This window comes from Chionomys nivalis, chromosome 1 (genome assembly GCF_950005125.1).
Source record: "Chionomys nivalis chromosome 1, mChiNiv1.1, whole genome shotgun sequence".
Classification (NCBI taxonomy): Eukaryota; Metazoa; Chordata; class Mammalia; order Rodentia; family Cricetidae; genus Chionomys; species Chionomys nivalis.
This window is the reverse complement of record NC_080086.1, coordinates 135732740-135753358: the sequence shown is the minus strand read 5'-3', so window position 1 is coordinate 135753358 and position 20619 is coordinate 135732740. Positions and strand designations below refer to the sequence as shown.

The following is a 20619-nucleotide window of genomic DNA, read 5'->3' as shown; positions in this document are numbered from 1 at the left end:
TTGGGCTTCTGATTTTCTTTTACCATCTAGTCTTTTCTTCTCCCCTGGGACAAACGGACATGCAGACGGACAACTAAAACATCTTTGGTCACAGTCTCTTGTCATACGGTCTCTCCTCATGAGATTCATACTGTTGTGCCCAGATTATGACCCAAAGAGAGACCACCAGGGAGGCTCAGCCTATAATAAGCAAGGGTCAATTTGCATAATACAAACATGTTTGGAACCCCTGTCTACTGACCCCGTTATAACGAGGTAGAGAGAGGAGTTGTATCTCCTCTGTGGGGTATGCTTTTAAAGGCATAACTACAAAGAGGCTTTTTGAAGCTGCTTTGGCACGGATGCAAGGATTTTTGCTCCCTCCCATTCTGCTAAGTCAGCTTTCTCCTTGTTCTTAGAGCAAGGCCACTCACTGTTCCTGAGGTAGGCCATCTTTAGCAGCCTGTACCAGGTGGCTGGCTGGGCTGAGGTAAGTGACCGAGGGGAAGGTCACTATCTTCCTGGGAAAACATTCTGCTAGGAAATTTCTTTTCGCCCCTTTGAGAATAAGGACCTACATTACTACTCGCCTCTACTCAAATCCCTCACTATCAATTACTCAGCTACACTCGGGTCACAAACACCCCTCTCTTTTTTCATCCCTTTCGCATTCTGTGAGGACTCTGCCTGAACTGTTTCTTCCACAGTTATTTGAAGGACAGTATTCATCCTTTCAAATGTTACCCCAGTTTTTACCTAATATTTTTTAGAACATAATGGCCGTTTAAAAAATTCTTTTCTTCTTAGTCAATAAGATAGAAGGCTAACCTCCCAATCTTGACAGACTTGTGACCCTATGGCCTAGGCTTGGGATCCCGCCTCGTTTCGCCCCTGGAGACACAAACTTTGCCCCTCCCGGGTCCTACCTCCCCCCTGTCAACTCTCCCTGCTCCCTACACACTCCCGCATTTGTCCAAAGCCCATACTCGGCAGCTCCAGCATCTAAACAATCCCGCAGAGTCTGATGCCTAGACGCCGTTCTGGAGCCCACAGAGCGCGGCCCCGTAGGTATGGAGATTCCAGCCAATCGTAGCCCTAAACGCAACGAGGCCGGATCATCTGACCAATTGCAGTTCTAAATGCAGAGAGGGCGTGTTCTCCGGCCAATCGCAGCCCTGAGTGCCGCGAATCTCCGGTTTGTAGGCGTTTCCGTGGAGCGGTGGGCGTGGATCAGGAAAGATGGCGGCGCCCGCGGCTGCGGCTGAGCCCCAAGCCTCCGGGGCTCCCCAGCTCCCCGTGTGTCTCTTGGTGTTGGGAATGGCGGGATCCGGGAAAACTACCTTTGTACAGGTGACGTGCAATGCGCGGAAGCGGTAGTAGCGCTCGGCAGGTTGCCCGTGGCTAGGGAGGAAGGGAGGAAGTTGTCTAGGAGTTGGAGGGTCTGGGCGCGTGGTTTTCTGGGGTCTTGCCTCTGACTCCCGAAGCCTCGAACCCTAGCCTGGGTCCCTTAAGGAAGCCTTCTGTAACCTTAGTGCTTGCTTGGTGCCACTGAAATTGTCTGGCTGTGAATTAGCTTTTCTGAAAGCCCGAGGTTAAAGAGTAGGGGGATATAATGCCAACACGCTGGTTTTGCGTGAGGAGTTGGGTGTTCTTTCGACCGACCACATTCTAAGTTCTGAGTACCCAGTGAAAATGAAATCGACAGGGATTTTGCTTTCACGGAGTTAATGTTTAGTAAAGGAGTTAGGAAAAAAGACCTTTATAGGGACGTTCAAAGTTAGTGAAGAGGTGATGGAGGGCGGGGGAGGCCTGCTGGGTCGGTAGTGATGACTTTTAGATTGAGATTTCTGTGTAATCGGTGGAGGGGAGAATGAAAGTGCTGCAGATTTTGTAGGCTGGGTCAGTAAAGTAATGGACTTCATTGGTCTGTCCTAGCGTTTATCACCACCCTCCAACCCTCTCCTGGTTTTTGCAGAGGCTCACAGGACACCTCCACAGCAAAGGCTCCCCGCCTTACGTCATCAATCTGGACCCAGCAGTGCATGAAGTCCCCTTTCCCGCCAATATTGGTGAGTGCCTTTAGTTTTCATTTCTTTCTGAACTATCTTCTTTTTCTTTTTATTCCTTTGGACTTGCCCAAGTTACACAACAGGCTTCTCCTTGTTGAGATTTAGCCCTCTCTTTATCCTAACAGTTCTTAAGTTTGTATCATTTCCATTCACCCCGTTTCTCTTTTGTCCTTAGTCTGTGAAACTCTTGTAATTCATTTGTGAAGAAGTGACAGTAAGTCTATTAAAAAATGACACATAAATCATTTAGTTTCTTTTGTCAGAGTGTAGTAATAGTTTATAGGTTCTGCTATAATTCACTCTGATCAGTAGGAAGGACCTTTCCATTCCCAAAGTTGTGGGGTGTGTGTGGGGGGTATATGTGTGTGTTAAAAATAGGCATTGTGTCTTGAAAAATCAGTGTGTGAGTGTGTGTGCGTGTGTGTGTGCGCGCGTTCACACTCTGAGCAGAGTTTCTGACTGTTTCCGACTGAAACTATCAGAAAGATTATGTATGGGTATTATCCAAGGGAGTCTGAGGCAGAATATTGAGAGGTCAGGGTCAGTGAGACCTTCATAGCCAAACCCTGCTTGTTTGTTGTTTTTTAAAGAGAGAAAAAAATGGGGGTGAGTGGTAGATTCATGTGATCCAGGGACAGGGTTCTTGCTGGGCTCAGGCTTCCTGATCCCAGGCCATAACTGTCACTTGTTAATCTTTTTAAACTTCTTATACCCCAAATACGCAATTTAAGAAGGGTGGGGAGATCTTGTTTTAAGAATCATAAATCAGGGGGCTGGAGAGATGGCTCAGCGGTTAAGAGCATTGCCTGCTCTTCCAAAGGTCTTGAGTTCAATTCCCAGCAACCACATGGTGGCTCACAACCATCTGTAATGAGGTCTGGTGCCCTCTTCTGGACTTCAGGCAAACACACAGAAAGAATATTGTATACATAATAAATAAATAAATAAATATTTAAAAAAAAAAAAAGAATCAAATCATTTTCGGAAAATTTTACAAAAACTTTCCTATTGAAACTTGAGGATAAAATTGTAATATTGGTCATCTTCAGACTGGTGGGTAGGTTTTTTCTCATTCATTGATTTTTGTTTTATGTGTGTGGATTTTTTTTTTTAAATATTTATTTATTTATTTAGTATACAATATTCTTTCTGCGTGTATGCCTGAAGGCCAGAAGAGAACACCAAACCTCATTACAGATGGTTGTGAGCCACCATGTGGTTGCTGGGAATTGAACTCAGGACCTTTGGAAGAGCAGGCAATGCTCTTAACCGCTGAGCCATCTCTCCAGCCCCCTGTGTGTGGATGTTTTACCTGCATCTGTGCACCATGGTATGTGCCTGGTTCCTTCAGAGGCCAGAGAGGGTGCTAGAACCCCTGGAATGGGACTTGGAGACATTTGTGAGCTGGGAACTGGATTTGGGTCCCGTGCAGGGGCCTCAAGTGCTCTTAATCACTGAACCAGCTCTCCAGCCCCTGGCGGGTAGGCTCCCTTTATTACCAGGCAGTAGTTTTTGGTTTGAGGATTTTTGTTTGGTTTTTTTTTTTCCCCTCTGCATGTGCCCACTTCCATTGAAATTGTCTAAAATATTTAATCTTGTTTCAGACTATATCTATCATAATTAAGAACTTTTAGCCTAACTTTTTTGTTTGTTTGAGACAGGGTCTCTCTATGTAGTCCTGACTGTCCTGGAACTCACTTTGTAAACTAAGCTGGTCTCAGACTCACAGAGATCTGTTTGACTCTGCCTCGTGAGTGCCGGATTAGAAGTGTGCACCATCACACCCAGGAGCCTAACATTCTTCACAGGATACTCAGTGGTTCTCTTAGTCAGGAAGGAAGCCTCTGTAAGTGGAGAAAGGTATAAGAAAATGCTGGTTAAGAAGCCTAAGTCAGTTATGGTGAGACTCTGTGCAACCTCAGCACCCAGGAGGCTGAGGCAGGAGAATTGCTCAGAATTTGAGAACAGTTTAGGCTACATGGAAAGTTCAAAGCCAGTCTGGACAACTGAGACCATACCTCAGAAAATAAACCATTCTCTCTCTTTCCCTTCAGATATCCGTGACACAGTGAAGTATAAAGAAGTCATGAAGCAGTATCATTTTCCTCACCTACCAGGCACTGGTTCCTGCACGATTGCGCCCCACTCTGAGGGAGTGGTTTGCCTGTCACGCTGTGACGTAAACAAGTAGAACACTCAGCTTCCTTCTAAGTCATCGTGTTAGAAAGATGTCAGGTGAAGATGAGTGTAGGAGAGATTAGAGATTTCCAGCAGTACTTCCTTGCCATTTGATTTCAGTTTCTTAGCATGCTCAGACCACAGGGGTTATAATTAGAGACCGGAAAATGAGTGGCCATTTGGTAGCTGCCGGGGTCCAGTGAAATGATGTTGCCTTGGGTGAGATAGTCATTGATAACTATGAATTTGACCCGAAAACTCAAGAAAAATACGTTGAGTTGGATTAATTCCTATGGATTGATTTCTGCATGGCATGTGACTCACTGTTAGTAACTTTAGGTAGCTTAGTTAGTGAGGATCAGTAAAGAGTGTTACGTGTAGCTCTGACTGGCCCGAAATTCACAGAGAACTGCCTCTGCCTCCTGAATGCTGGGATTGAAGACATTGAGCTACCATGTCTGGCTCCATAGATGATTTTAATAACTGATACCAGCAGTCTGTCACTGTTTGACACATCTGTGTCTTCACTAAATTTTGGCCATTCTGTTGTCTTTATCTTGTATGACCATCCCTAAAATGATAGAGGAACAAGGAGGACCTTGCTAGTAAATGATTCTTGTAACACTAAGGTCATACGGTTGTCAAAGACTGGGTTGCCTGTACCCATTAATTGAACACTAATACTGTTATATACTGAACATAATGTTAAAATTGAACATAATGCTTTTGGATGAATGACAATCTAGGTATGAACTATATAATCTCATTTGTGCAATTTAAATCCTTAACTGAATGCTCAGATATGGACTTGGGCCAAATGGTGGCATAGTGACCTCACTCAATCTCTTTGCTACCAGATTTGATCAGGTAAGGCTTCCTTTACATTTTTAGGCATGGCACTGTAAAACCTGACTCTTGTGTGCTCTTGTCTGATCACATGGAATTAGCAGGGCTGCTAAAGTGGAGACATACTGAAAATAAGCAGGCATTTTGGTAGACAATAGCCTCTAAGTGTGGTGGGTCCTTCGCGTTAATGTTTGTGAGAACAAAACCAAACCCAAGAGACCTGGGTTCTTTCTCTGGCCTGCTATCGGCTTACGGTGTTCCTGAGGGTACGGGGCACTGCGGTTAGCTACAGGAAGCGATGGTGAAATAATGATACTTTTTTCTCGTAACGAGTATTTGCCATCCTCTTTGCTTTCTTTGTCACTCCCATGAGAGTGGCTTATAATCATTACGTTTTACTCTGATTCTGCTACTTGAGACATTAGCATTTGACAACAGCCAGGCAGCATGGTTTGTTCCAGAATTCCCAGCTCAGGAGGCTGAACGGTCCTGGAGTCCACAGTGTGCCTGGATAACACAGCTTGACCTGGCTCTTTAAAACAAACAAACGTGGCCAGTGTGCCAGGGACCCTGACTTCTGACAGAGCTGTGGCTGTGGCTCTGCTTCCTTGAGGAGTCCCTTGCTTGGTGTCCTGGGTTGTGCTTTGTGATGCTGATTTAACATGTGCCACCCTGGAGGAGACCTCAGGTGTTGTGTTGGAATTAGATCCTGTTACAGTTGACGTCTTTTTCTTCTAGGTGATGAAATTTATCGAGAAGGCCCAGAACACATTCAAGTAGGTGGTCTTAATGCCTACACATCTACTACCTGTCATTGACACATTTCTAGACTTTGAGAGGATCTGGAGATCTTTGACCCCTAAAACTCTTAACTGAGACAAGTTGTTAGAAATGAAAACAAAGAAAGGGGACAAGAAAATCGTTGAGATGACATTTAATACAGAGGATTACTCCCAGTTATGGTGACCCCCGCCCAGCACTTCTCTTTGTTTTACATGACTTTTGGAGAAACACTTATTCTTTCTCCTTTCTCAGATTAAGGGAGGAAGACATTTGCTCATCATTTGAGGGAACACAGTCTACCATTATGGGGAAGACATCATTTCTCAATAACTATTATTAAATTTTGATATGTTTACTTTTTCTAAGGGAGAAAGATAATTGACTGTTTTATAAAACAAAACAAAAAAGGAGACATGCTCATTATAAAGAATTCACTAGGACAGCTGGGGTTACACAGAGAAATCCTGTCTCAAAGAAAAAAAAAATTAAAATCATGGGCCAGGGAGATGGCTCAGCAGGCAAAGACACTTGCCACCAAACCAGAGTCTGATTCCTAGGACCCAGGTAGTGGAAGTAGAGAACTCCTAAGAGTTGACCTCTGGCCCCCACATGCTTGCTGTAGCTCTATACTTTCACATGTAAACTAAATAAATGTAATAAAAAAGATATTTTAAAAGACTACATAATATTTAAGACATGAAACTGTCATTCTCAGTCCCAGTACCAATTACTATTGTTCAGTGATTGGCATTTCACCTATTCTATGCATAAAGTATTACGAAGATGGGATTATAATTGAGGTAGATCTTTGTTTTCATTAGAAAAAATAACAAGGGCTGGAGACATGACTCAGCCGTTAAAGGCTAGGCTCACTATCAGAAATATAAGAAAAAACAATAAAACAGTTTTTTTGTTATTGTTTTGGTTTGGTTTTTTGAGACAGGGTTTCTCTGTGTGCCCTGTCTGTCCTGGAACTTGCTATGTAGGCTGGCATTGAACTCATAGTTCCACCAGCGCTGCCTCCTGAGTGCTGGGATTAAAGGCGTGCACCATCACCAAAACAGGCTTTTTGGAGATCACATTCTGTGAAGTTTTATTTTTTAAGATGTATTTTTATTATCTTTACATACTGGTGCATCGATCATGATTGTTTAATTTCACACAGTCCCGCCCCCACCATTAGCAGTCACTCCTTAATTTCCCTTTCTGTTTCCTGAGTGCCTGTCCTGTATTTATTTGCTAACTTTGTTACTGCTTTATTTTCATGGGGCTTGGACCTAGGATATTGAAGACCCTAAGCCCATGTGCAGCCTTTTTTCTACACTGACCTACACCCCATCCCCAAGTTTTCCTGTTTCTAAAAGTATATTTGTTAAGGTACATTTTACATGCCCTCCATTCCTCATCCTTGTCCTAAGAAACAGGATGGTTCCCAGAGAGCGTCATGTCTCTGTGGTAGTGCAGTGTTTCTGTAATCACCGTTTCCTCCGATTCTGTACAGCAGCTTGGCTGTGCTGTTTCTTCTCAGTAGCATGAAACTTGGACCTGGAGCGAGCTCTTGGGAATATGTAACTTTTGGGCACGATAGGACTGTGTTTGGCAATGTGCAGAGGTTATTGCTATCTTGGATCAGCAGACATTGAGCTTTCTCTGTGATGGGAAATCTTCAGAATTGCTCAAGTATAACACCCCTTTAATGGTCTCCTTGACCCAGGTATGTCTTGATTGACACACCTGGACAGATTGAAGTTTTCACCTGGTCAGCTTCTGGGACAATCATCACCGAGGCCCTGGTGAGTGTGGGTCTTGTTCATGAGAGCATCTGGAGAGTTAGCTCAGCCTCTGTTTCCTGCCTGGGGCTGAGTGTGAGGTGGAGAGGCGAGGCTCTGCACACCTGGTCAACCTCGTTCTCTCTTGGCAAGAAGGGAGGAAGAGCCTGGGAGCAGGTAATGAGCCCTAAGACTTTACTTATTCTGTGGTTCTAGGCATCCTCATTTCCCACGGTGGTCATCTACGTCATGGACACATCACGAAGTACCAACCCAGTGACCTTCATGTCCAATATGCTGTATGCGTGCAGGTAACCGATGCTTGGTAGACACGGTGTTTTGTCAGCTGTGAGGGCTCTTCCTCTTTCTACTTTTTATTTTTTAAAGACATTACTTATTTACATGTGTGTGGACCTGTACTTGTGTATGTCTACCACATGTGTGCAGGAGCCTGTGGAGGCTAGAAGAGGTGGTCAGATCTTTTCAAACTGTAGTTACAGGCAGTTGTGAGTCACCATGTCGGTGGTGGGAACTGAACCTGGGTCCTCTGTAAAAACAGTAAATGCTCTTAACTGCTGAGCCATCTCTCCAGCTTTATTTTCTCTGACTTTATTCCCCTTTTGGTTTTGAGTCCTGGTTATATACTCCTGGGTTTGTGATAATTTATTTACTACTCAGTTGATTGTCCTCATTTAGGAGAAGGCCCTAAAGAAAGGCATGTACTATTGGCTTTTCTCTCAGCATCCTTCTTCCTCACCTGTCAGAGAAGAGCCAAGTCTGGCTAGAACAGAGAGAGTTCTCCAGTGTCAGTGGTGCTTAGGTTTTGTATAAGTAATGTAAAAATGTAACACGAGGAGACATTACTAATAAAAAGTTTCTTAAAGCCAGGTGTGGTAATGCATTCCAAGTCAGGAGGGGAAGGAGGACAAATTCCAGGCCAACACAGACTATGGAGTAAGACCGTGCCATAACATTAAGAACAGTATTAACAGATTTTAGTTATAATCCAAGTGTTCTCCCATTAGTTTATCCCAAATGTTACATTGGGAGAAAAAAGATGTGAGTTCAGACAGATGTTGAAGGAGAGTGTTACGAAAGCTGACGCTTTACTGGGGAATGGACAGGAGCCATCACCAGTGTGATAGATCTTGGAATAAACATCATATTGCATGCAAGAAGTCCTGATCCACATGGAAAGATAGCATTGTTCCGCAGTTACATTAACGAGCAAAACACAGCTGCTGGGTTATCCTGACTGTAGTAATTTCACAGTGTATTCATCGCTCAGAGTGTCAGAGGACTGGGAATGTAGCTCAGCAGGAGATGGTGTGCCTCTCACGCTCGAGGCCTGGGTCAGCCTTCAGGACTGCAGACACTAAATAAAGGGGCCGAGAGATCAATTTTAAAAACAATTCATCATGCATACCTTCAGTATATATAATTTTATCTTGTGTATTTACCTCAGTAAATGTGGGACATTTTCAATCTGTAGGACAATATTTTTGGAGGCTGAGGTAGGAAGGAGAGTTACTATGAAGTCAAGGCCAGCCTGGACCACATACTAGTTTTAGGCTAGTGTAGGCCACAGAATGAGACCCTGTCTTAAAAACAAAAATTGTATATATTTACATGGCGTCTGTATAGATTAAAGGATACACACACACAAATATATACATACATGTAAAAGTGTCTACTAGAGTAACCATCCTATTTTGGGTAATCAATAAATGCTCATTTCCTCCACTTGAATAACAAATTAGAGAATTGTAAAATATTAAAAAGGATCAATATTAACACATGGTATGGGGTTGATGTTGGTGGTCATTTTCCTTTGGCAGAGGAGACTGCATACCACCTACAATTCAGTCTGAAGGTTTTTCTGTTGTCTTTGCTAAGTCCGCAGAGCTTGAATACCTTTGGTTTTTTTCTTAGAAACAAGCTCTCACTATATGCCCAGATTGGCCTTGAACTTATGAACTTATCTTCTGACTGCTGGAATTACAAGCATGTGACATTATGTCTGGCCTTAAATACTTTTAATAATGCTGGCTCCATATTTGATTTTTTTTTCTAGCATCTTGTATAAAACCAAGCTGCCTTTCATTGTGGTCATGAACAAAGTGAGTACTTCCTGTGGGGATTTCACAGTCTTTAGCACAGAGTCTTGACTGAGCTAACAGGTCTGGGTAGGTGTGAAAAGTGACCTCAGTGCTGTCAGCACATTGAGATTTTACTGCGGAGAGTCGGGCACATCAGGGAAGTAGATGCCACCAGACGGAGTGTGTATATAGTGCTGCCTCTCCCCCAGAGACTGCAGGCAGGCAGAGTGTGTCAGCTGTCCCTCAGCATCGGGGGTTCTGTGTCAGTAAGAGGAACAGTCTTCTGGAAGTACTGATCAGAGGCAAGGCAGATTGCTTTATGGTGTATTGCAGTGGAGCTGGGAATGGGCGCCAGAGAAAGAGCATCTGTGGGTGATGAGTTCTTTGCTGTCAACCACCTACTTACATGACTTTGCCATGGTTTAGTTGTGCTGATGACTGCCTTCTCTCCGGCACAGACCGACATCATTGACCACAGCTTTGCTGTGGAGTGGATGCAGGATTTTGAGACTTTCCAAGATGCCTTGAACCAAGAGACTACCTACGTCAGCAACCTGACTCGTTCCATGAGCCTGGTGTTAGATGAGTTTTACAGCTCGCTCAGGGTAAATTTTATCTCCTATCCTAGTGACAGTAGCTGCAGATGACATCTTACCAAAGCCTTCACTGGTTTTGAACCAGCTTTACATTCTGTAAAGTATGTAATTTTGTTCTTGGAAGTGCTCTATTGTTCATGGGCTGGGAGCAGCTCAGTAGCAGAGCCCTTGTCTAGCACGCAAATTCATGCTACTTCTTGGCAGGTGGTGGGTGTCTCTGCTGTGGCGGGCACCGGCTTCGATGAGCTCTGTGTTCAAGTCACCAGTGCTGCAGAAGAGTACGAAAGGTGAGGAAGGAGGGGCTCTTGATGTGTTCCCCATTCTCAAATGCCAGGAGAAGCATTTCCATCTTCTGTGTAAAGTATATTTACTTGCATATGTATATTAGACCTGTCCACACTCAGGAGTAACCAGGGTCTGTTCCCGTCTTTAAAAAGATAGAAATAAGCCGGGCGGTGGTGGCGCATGCCTTTAATCCCAGCACTTAGGAGGCAGAGGCAGGCGGATCTCTGTGAGTTCGAGACCAGCCAGTCTACAAAAGCTAGTTCCAGGACAGGCTCCAAAACCACAGAGAAACCCTGTCTCGAAAAAACAAAAAACAAAAAAACAAAACAAAAAAAATAAATAAATAAAAAGATAGAAATATAAAGTGTTCACTGGTCTCGGTGGTTGCCAGGCAGGGGCCGTCAAGCCTGTTCTGAAAAGAGCCACTTGGTAGCTTTGAGGGCAACTTCTCAGGTCTGTTATTGTAGGACAAAAGACCTGTAGAACGTTCAGAAACAAGAGGTCATAGTTCGGGGCTGGAGAAATGGCTCAGAGGTTAAGAGCATTGCCTGCTCTTCCAAAGGTCCTGAGTTCAATTCCCAGCAACCACATGGTGGCTCACAGCCATCTGTAATGGGGTCTGGTGCCCTCTTCTGGCCTGCAGACATAGACACAGACAGAATATTGTATACATAATAAATAAATAAATATTAAAAAAAAAAGAGGTCATAGTTCTGTCTCTGTAAGACATCAGCTGTAGAAGCTGTGGTGTGGATTTGACACCGAGGAGACGTATATGTGAGGTTGTAGCACAGTGATTCCCGCATCGTAGAGACAGTTCATGAATGTCTGTTACAACTGTTGTCAGTGCTGGAACAAACTGAGACTCCTCTCTGTTCGTGGTCCTACAACAGGAGTTGTCAGGGTAAAGTGGGACCCATTCACCTAAAGGAGAGTTCCTGTGACACTGGGACCATGCCTGTTAGCATACTGCTTTGGATGACATCGTGGTTGCCAGGCAACATTATTTTCCCACTGATGAGCCTCAAGGGTTTTGCGTGTGTTTCCCAGGCTCAGGAGTGTGTTTTGTTGACCTAAGGCCATCACTTCCTTTGACATTGGTCTTCCTGAGCAGCAGCCGTCTTCTCAGCTGTTTCCTCACACCAGCACGAGCCCTTTGCCCCTCAGCTGTGGTGTCTTCATTGGTAGTCTCTACAACAGCCATCAGGAGTTGCTGAATTCCACAGGGGTAGACTGGTGATGTCAGGTCTTGTTGCTGGAGAACAGAAGTGATAGGTCGGGGTGGACAGTGTGGGTCTCTCAGGAGAGGAACTGAGAAGACATTTCTTTCTCCAGGGAATATCGGCCTGAATACGAGCGTCTGAAGAAATCACTGGTAAGAGGGGGAGTGTGTCAGAGCCGTCAGAGTCCGTCTGACCCACACATGGCACAGGCCAGTAGTCCCAGCCAGTCACCAGAGACGGGTAGGGGACTCTTGAGCAGAGGAGTTGGGGACCAGCCGGTATGCTGGCCTGTGCTGTAGTCAGCACTCAGGTAGCAGGGACGAGAAGGAAAGGTTTATCAAGACAGGGTTTCTCTGTATAGCTCTGGCTGTCCTGGAACTGCCTGCCTCTGCCTCCCAAGTGCTGGGACTAAAGGCGTGTGCCACCACTGCCTCGCTTGTTATTTTAATTTTTTTCTGGCTTTATTGAGATATAAATAACTGTTGGGACTTCTGTGTTTCTTTTATTTATTTATTTATTTATTTATTTTAAAAGATTTATTTACTGATTATGTGTACAATGTTCCCCTTCCTGTACACCTCCATGCCGGAAGAAGGCACCAGATCTCCTTACAGATGGTTGTGAGCCACCATGTGGTTGTTGGGAATTGAACTCAGGAAGAGCAGCCAGTGCTCTTAACCTCTGAGCCATCTCTAGCCCTCTGTGTTTCTTTTAAATTCTTGCATTTTTTTGTTTCTTCGTTTTTGTTGTGCTCTACTCTCTGAACTATGTGCCCAGCCCTGTTTGGTTTTGAGTTGAGTCTCGCTGTACCCCAGCAGGCCTGAAACTTTAGGGCTCTAGTGATCTCTTACCTCAGCTACCTGAGCAGGTAGGACTGCAGGCTTGAGACATCCCACCTCAAGCACTTGTTCATTTAAATTCGTAAACCGGTGTATATGTTGTCTTTATGCAGAAAGACCTCCAAACAATTTTTCTTCTCTTTGTATTTGAATATTTATCCTTTTTGTTTTACCACCTCATCCTGCTGAGTGCTGGGATTACTGGTATGAGCTACCACATAGCTTTGTATCTGAATTTTTAAAATATCAGAATTTTGTTGAAATATATTTACCAAGAACTTTTTATGCCTCACCTCATCCAGTCTCTGAAGATTAGAGAGATGTCTCAAGCTCTTGTTCCAGATGATGAGCTGAGGCTCTCCCTTTGACAGAGCCTGCATTGGGTCTTTTATCATAGGCCTTCTTGCCAAGCGCCACTTGAGGGTTCTCTGGTCATGGTTCTGGGTATATGACTGGAAATCGCTCTCTTGGGCCCATATGACTCTGTCTCCGTATGTTATCCTTTACCAGCTTCTAGTACTTTTATAATTCCTAATCTCCTCTTAAAAGGGTGGCACTTGGGGACTGGGGACCTAGCTCAGTTGGTTGAATATTTGTTCAGCGTGCACTTAGCTTGTTCTTTAGTGCTAACTAAGCATGGTGGTGGACCCTGCTAAGTTCAGGGTCTTCCAGGGTCCATGGCTACATAGTGAGTTTGGGGGTGACCTACACTACATGAAACCCTACCTTAAAAAAAAAAGCTGGCATCTTAAGTTATACATCTTCATTATCTCGCTTTATTTATATCTTTGTGCTGGAAATTAAAACCAGGGCTTCACATCTGCTGAGCACTCGGCTTCTCAGTCATAAGCCCTGCCCTAGATATCTCCTTAAAAAGTATTACATGTGGAGGTCAGAGGGCAGCTTGCAGACCTCAGTTCTCTCCTGTCACGTGGGGTCCACAGATGGGATTGTTCAACACGGCCGCAAGCAAGCGTTGCACCTCTGAGCCATCTCATCAGTCCGGGATCTCCTAATGTAACATGAGGACTTTTCCCCTGTCTGTAGGCGAGTGCCCAGAGTGATCAGCAGAAGGAGCAGCTGGAGCGTCTTCGGAAGGATATGGGCGCCGTAGCCCTGGACACAGGCGCTGGCAAAGGTATTGAAGGGCTCTTGGTGTTTGGAGAGAACAGAGGGTGGATCCACGCAGCAGCGATGTCTGTGTAAACGAGGAGAAAGGACAGGCGATGGGGAGACATACATACACGCATCTGCATCAGTGATCCGGGACAGAGAGTACTGATGATGGTGCACACTTTACACTGCTCTGCGTTTCCTCTGAAAGTCTTGTACTTGTACTTGTATAGTGTGTTATAACTAAATGTTAGATATTATTAAATCTCATGCAAACATGATACTCTTTTACTGTTAATCCTCTGTGTATACTTCCTAAAAGTAAATATATTATTTTTAAGAACCTTGGTACAGCCAGCCAGGCATGGTGGTGCACACCTTTAATCCCAGCACTCTGGAGACAGAGGCAGGCGGATCTCTGTGAGTTTAAGGTCAGCCTGGTCTGTGCAGTGAGTTCCAGGATAACCAGGGTTATACAAAGAAACCCTGTCTCCAAAAACCAAACCAAACAAAACAAAGCAAAGAACAGCTGAGTACAGTGAGGAAAAATGAGGAGATTAGCATGGACAGACACACTGCTGTCTAATACTTGGTCTGTCTTAGGTGTAGCCATTTCCCTTTGGAGTGGACTGTGCTCGTCAGGTGTGGGATCGAGAGCCCTTATCCACTGAGCAGTCTAGCTGGCTCTGAACTCCTGTTTATTACGCTGATTTCTTTACCTACATGCCTGTACATATTACAACTACAAAATGCTTTAGTGTCTGCTCAGACTGGTCTCCCTTGTACTCTTTCCTCTCCCTGGCTGTTCTCACATGCACTTCCTCATCAGCTTCTCTGGCTTCCCAGAAAGCTTTGGCATTTGTGTTGAGGTTAGCTTGTGCTATTTAAATAGTTCAGGAAGAACCGACATGACTGATGTTGCCTCTTCCTCCTCGAGCAGGAAGAATTTTTGTATTTGGCAGGTCTTGTGTCTTTCTGGAATGTTATCCTGAGTATATTTTGCGTATTTCTTGCTGCATTATGCAGTGGATTTTATTTTCTTTATTAAGAGTTACTGTTTTAAACTGTTTGGTCTTCCAATGGGTTTTTGTATTGTGTTCTGTATTTCAGTCTTTTATCCTGCTACCTTAGTCTTTGTCCTTCCCTCCTTTCTTTGCTTCCTTTCCTCCCGTTTGCCCGTTTCCTTCCTTCTTTCTGTTATTTCTGTCATTGGTCCTCAGAGGGAATGTCTAGGATGTGCTCATATTAAGCGATACACACCCCGGAGGCTGCAGCAATGGCTCGGCAGTTAAGTGCAGCTCTTGCAGAGAACTGGGGTGTAATTCCCACCCACATGATGGCTCATGAGCACCTACTCCAGTTCCAGGTGATCAACACTCTCTTTTGACCTCCATGGGCACCAGGCTTACATGTGATTCATAAACATACATGTAGGGAAAACACTCATACACATAAAAGTAATAAGTCTAAAATATATATATCCCACCTCCTTGAGAGGCAAGACGATGGACTGCCCACAAAAAGCAGAGTGGAAATTTGTTGTGGGACCCAGAAACCAAATAGATGGACTTTATTTTTTTTTTTAAATATTTATTTATTTATTATGTATACAATATTCTGTCTGTGTCTATGCCTGTAGGCCAGAAGAGGGCACCAGACCCCATTAGAGATGGTTGTGAGCCACCATGTGGTTGCTGAGAATTGAACTCAGGACTTTTGGAAGAGCAGGCAATGCTCTTAACCTCTGAGCCATCTCTCCAGCCCAACTTTATTTTTTAATATATAAGTTCTGCTTGGTGTATTTATTGTGGCAAAAATTAATTATATACTTTAGTTTTTTTTTTCTTCATATATAGCAACAGTTTTTCCTTGGGAGTTCCTTATTAAGAGGAAAAGCTTCTATTTGTGACCTTTGTTCCCTTGTGTTCATCAGAGCACAGCACAGGGAACCTGGCTGCATAGCCAGCGACACAGATGCTTCCGTGCCCTTCCTGACGCCCTCCCCATCTGTGTGTGAGTGCACACCGAGGTCCTCCAGAGTCACAGGTGTTCATTCTCCTGGTGCGTCATCCAGATGGGAAAGGAAGGAGAGTTTCCATGGATGATTTGGGGAAAATTCCTCAGATATCTGAGTAATTCTTAGTTGGGTGTGGAAGGAGGCATTCACTGTTAGCGTCTTCAGTCATCATTGCTATGTAGATCATAGGCCCGAGTTTTTCGTTTTCTCTCCTGAGCCATGGTCTCACTGTACAGCTCTGGCTGTCCTAGAACTTTGTTCTGTAGATAGGGCTGCCCTCGAACTCACAGAGATCCACCTGCCTTGCTCCCCAAGTGCTGGGATTAAAGATATTCACCACCACTCCTGGTTGGCCACTGAGATCTGTTTCCCTCCCTGTTACTTCCTTCAGTCTGTTTTACAGCCCTCCCCAGCTGAACTCCTCAGCCTGACAGTCACTTGTCAGTCGTCACACCCTCCTGTAGGTTTAGGTCCCACTTAGTTTCGGGATCAGACTTACTTCTCATTCTTAGGGCTTAGTCCTTACTCACTGAGTAGGGAATTTTGCCTCTAGTAGTATTTTTGTTTGGTTTTGTTTTTCAAGACAGGGTTTCTCTGTAGCTTTGGAGTCTGTCCTGGAACTAGCTCTTGTAGCCCAGGCTGTCCTCGAACTCACAGAGATCCACCTGCCTCTGCCTCCCAAATGATGGGATTAAAGGCGTGCGCCACCACTGCCTGGCTAGTAGTATATTTGATTTCCTTTTTTTACCCGACCCCCCCTTTCCATTGCTTGAAAGTTGCCACAGCTGCTCAATTCTGTATCATTTCAACCTTTTTCTCCAGGCCTCCCCTGACCTGTATCCTTCCTAGAAGAGTCTGCATTATTTGAACTATTGCCAGGTTGCAGCCTTATGTTTCTTTATCTCTTATTGGAAAAACCAGCTTCTTCCAGTCTGTAAGCTCGTGAGGCAGAGTGCTGGTGTCTCAGGGATACAATTCTTAGGTTTTCCTCAGTGGAGCCATTGTAGAAGCTGTAGAGATGACAAGTGAAGTTACCGAGACGCTTAGAAGACTCACTCTCCTTCGCTTCTGTTGTCAAGAGCACTTCACGCTGCCAACGAATAAGGCACGTCTGTGCTGATCAGTGTTTTAACCCTAGACAGCCTGTCTCCTGCCCTGGACCCTTCTGACTTGATCCTGACGCGAGGAACCTTGGATGAAGAGGAGGAGGAAGCCGAGAGTGACACTGATGACATTGACCACAGAGGTGAGAGGTGGCGGGCGGGGAACTGAAGACCCTGAGCCTGTGGTCAGTGGCAGGACTGAGGTGGCGGGCGGGGAACTGAAGACCTGAGCCTGTGGTCAGTGGCAGGACTGAGGTGGTGGCAAAGCTTCCTGTGTGGAAGGTTCTGGTCTCCCTGCATGTTTTCATTTCATCCCCTTGCTGTGACAAAACAGCCCGACAGAAAGCAAATTAGAGAAGAAAGGGTTTATTTCAAAATTCCAGGCTCTGCCACTATGGAGAAGTCAAGGCAGGGACTTAACGCTGGTCCTATCACATCCACGGTCAGGAGCAGAGAGCAATGCCTGTACAGCCTCACTTGAGTATATACGGTCAGCTTGATTCCCACTGATACAGCTCAGGACTCCTGTCTAGGAACGGGCTACACACAGCAGGCAATCCCATTACTGTGCCTTTTATGTCTTGTAACTTCTGACTCGACCTGCAGGTGCCACTGTTCTGGCTGTTTCTGCTGTTTTGGTTAATTGGTGATAAGGGTGTACCCCAGGACCTCTTGTTTGCTAAAAGCATGTGCTACTGAGCTACATCCTGAGTCATTAATGTTGGTTTTTTTAAAAAGATATATTTATTTTTACTTTATATATGTGAGAGTCTTGTCTGTATGTCTGTGTATGCACTCTATGAATGCCTGGTCTCCACAGAAGTCAGAAATCCCCTGGAATTGGAGGTTCATGGCTGCTGGGTACAAACTGGGGCCTACACAAGAACAACCAATGCTCTTTGCTGCTGAACCCCCTCTCCAGCCCTGAGTGTTCTGTTTTGTTTTGAGTATTTAACAGTAAAATGTGGTGGTTCCCTACTTTATTCCTAGCTCTGGGGTGGCTGAGGCAGTAGGTAAATCTACTATGGATATTTTTTTGTCTCTTGCCTACTGAGTAGACCTCATTGTAATTATTTATGAAGGGGATGTTCTCTTAGGTGCTGCATGTTTGGAGGGTGTGAGTCCTTAATGCCGTAAAATAATTTTAGCCAGATGTTATGGCACATGCCTGTAACCTCAATGGTTGAAACCGAGGCAGGAGGACTATGGGTTCTAGGCCAGCTTGGGATCTATAGTGAGTCCCTGTCTTGAAAATGTGAAAAATAATTTTAAAATGGGGTTTCTGTTGGGTGGGTAACAGGCACGCTGATTGGCTTGTCATCCTGAGGGTTTTCAAAGAATCACCCTTCCCTCCTGCAGTTACAGAGGAAAGCCGCGAAGAGCCAGCCTTTCAGAACTTCATGCAAGAATCAATGGCACAACACTGGAAGAGAAACAAATAGACCATCCCACTTGTTGCTGGAAGTCGGACATACTGGGTCTCCACACAGAGAAGCCCTTCCTGTGAGTCGGGGCTGCAGTCAAGAGCAGGATAGTAGCTCCTTTGAGGGTTCCAGATTTAGATGAAGTCGGTGAAGGTGGAGCTGGCAGGTGGGTGCCCGTCCTTGGTTAGCTTCTCCTGGTATTTATGCAAGGACTTGTCTTTTCACCGCTCTGGAAGCTGATAACTGTTTAGCCTGAGACTTGAAGCTGCATCGTTTGAACTCAAGTCTTTTGCTGCTGATTGGACAGGGAGAACTTCCATCTTGGAGACAACTTTGGATCTTGACTAGGCTGGATCTGTGGCCTCAGCTCTTTAGCACTGAGCTCTTGACTCTGCACCTCAAGTTGCTGCTCTTTAAGCAGAATGGGAGGGAGAGTGAGCTTGAACCGAGGGACAGTGCATTGCCCTTGGCAGCCAGTGCTGATGTGAGATGTGCTCGCACGAGGTAACACGCCATAAAGAATCCTGTTTGAATGGTGACTTGGATAAAGTTTTCAACTTGAACTCTGTGTCATGATTTCAAATTAGAAATTGTGTGATCACTAATAGATTCAGCACTATTAGTCACAACCAAGCTTTAAAGGCAGACCTGGTCGGCTGTAAGCTGTAGTTTAATTTCCCAGGTGCATTCACCTAACCAGGTCCCCAAATCTGTCCTGTTTATATTGTTCTTAGAGCAATGTAAAGTATTGTTTGTGACCGCAGGGTTTGGCTAGGCATCCACTCAATAATACATAACTAGAAGGGCTTACCTTGGTTCTCAGAGTGTAGTCTGTGGAGCAGAAGGAAGGTCAGCAGCCAGGAGAGTCTTAGCGATACCTCTCCAAATCAGCTTCACCAAATGGGGAGCTCAACAGGCCATACAGGAAGCCCTGCAGGTGGCCGTGGTGTGCTCTGCTTTCACAGCACTGTCCCAGCTCAGCCCGACTGAGTCCCAGTCCTCACAACCTGCCTTTTCAGACTCGGTGCCTGTTCTCTAGTATTATTTTAAAGCAACACAGAGCCGGGCGGTGGTGGCGCACGCCTTTAATCCCAGCACTTGGGAGGCAGAGGCAGGCGGATCTCTGTGAGTTCGAGACCAGCCTGGTCTACAAGAGCTAGTTCCAGGACAGGAACCAAAACCACAGAGAAACCCTGTCTCGAAAAAACCAAAAAAAAAAAAAAAAAAAAAAAATAAAGACTAAAGCAACACAGAATTTTATCTTACCATTAATTATTCGATATTCCATACCTCTAAAAATATGAGCTTTTTCTTTTTGCAAAGCTTAAAACTTCTCTGCCCAACATCATGACATTGCGGTGCACATCTTTAATCCCAGCACTGTCTCAAAAAACCAAAAAAAAAAAAACAGGAAGAGAAAAAAGGACCCACCCTTAGGTGTGTCTCAAACCACCTCTGCCACCTGAGTGCTGCATCTGTAGGGCTGGGCCTCTGTACTTGCTTGACCTATTTAAGGGAAAACCTTTGCAAAGCAAAGCTCTGAGCATACTCTGCTCTTCTCCATGGCGCCTCTCCTGCTGTCAGCTCTGAAAGCGGCTTGTCTTTATCTCACTGTGCTTAGTGAATGTTTTCTAAGTAAGTGAACTAAAATCTTTACATACACCAGCTGCCGGCTGGTCCCTTCATTCTTAAAATCAGTGAAAGATTTGGAGATCAAAACAATAGATTTTAAGAATGTTAAGGATTAATTTCCTAATTCACATATATATATATATTTGTAATATATATATTCGAGACAGGTTTCTTTGTAGCTTTGGAGCCTGTTCTGGAACTCACTCTGTAGACCAGGCTGGCCTCTGCCTCCTGAGTGCTGGGGTTAAAGGCGTGCACCACCACCGCCAGGCCACAAATTCATAAATATTTTAAGTAAGTTATAACTTTAGGAGGATTGCAGGAAGCTGGTTTAATGATGTGACTGCCTTTGAAAACCCTGGAACTGACTGGGCAGTGGTGGTACACGCCCTTAATCCCAGCACTTGGGAGGCAGAGGCAGGTGGAACTCTGTGAGTTCAAGGCCACCCTGGTCTATGGAATGAGTTCCTGGACAGCCAGACTGTTTCACAGAGAAACCCTGCCTCGAAAAACCAAAAAAAAGAAACAAAACAAAAACCTGGAATGGAGAGTATGCCAACCTGATGCCATGTGTTCGGTCCCTGGAGCTGTGTGAAGGAGGAAGGAGGGAACTGACTGCACACGGCTGTCTCTGGCCTCCCCATACATGCCCCCACACATATCA

At 44.9% G+C, this 20619-nt stretch overlaps 1 protein-coding gene across 1 annotated transcript; it reads left to right on the top strand.

Annotated features, from left to right (window-relative positions):
* The first annotated feature begins 1218 nt into the window (after positions 1-1218).
* Gpn1 (GPN-loop GTPase 1) lies at positions 1219-19517 on the top strand. The gene is made up of 14 exons (XM_057762471.1): positions 1219-1329; positions 1955-2048; positions 4103-4142; positions 5027-5093; positions 5811-5848; positions 7570-7648; positions 7841-7935; positions 9699-9744; positions 10182-10328; positions 10524-10606; positions 11940-11979; positions 13714-13804; positions 16935-17042; positions 18259-19517. The coding sequence occupies exons 1-14, from the start codon at positions 1219-1221 to the stop codon at positions 18339-18341; spliced, it is 1122 nt and encodes a 373-aa protein (XP_057618454.1). The 3' UTR covers positions 18342-19517.
* Positions 19518-20619: the final 1102 nt, after the last annotated feature.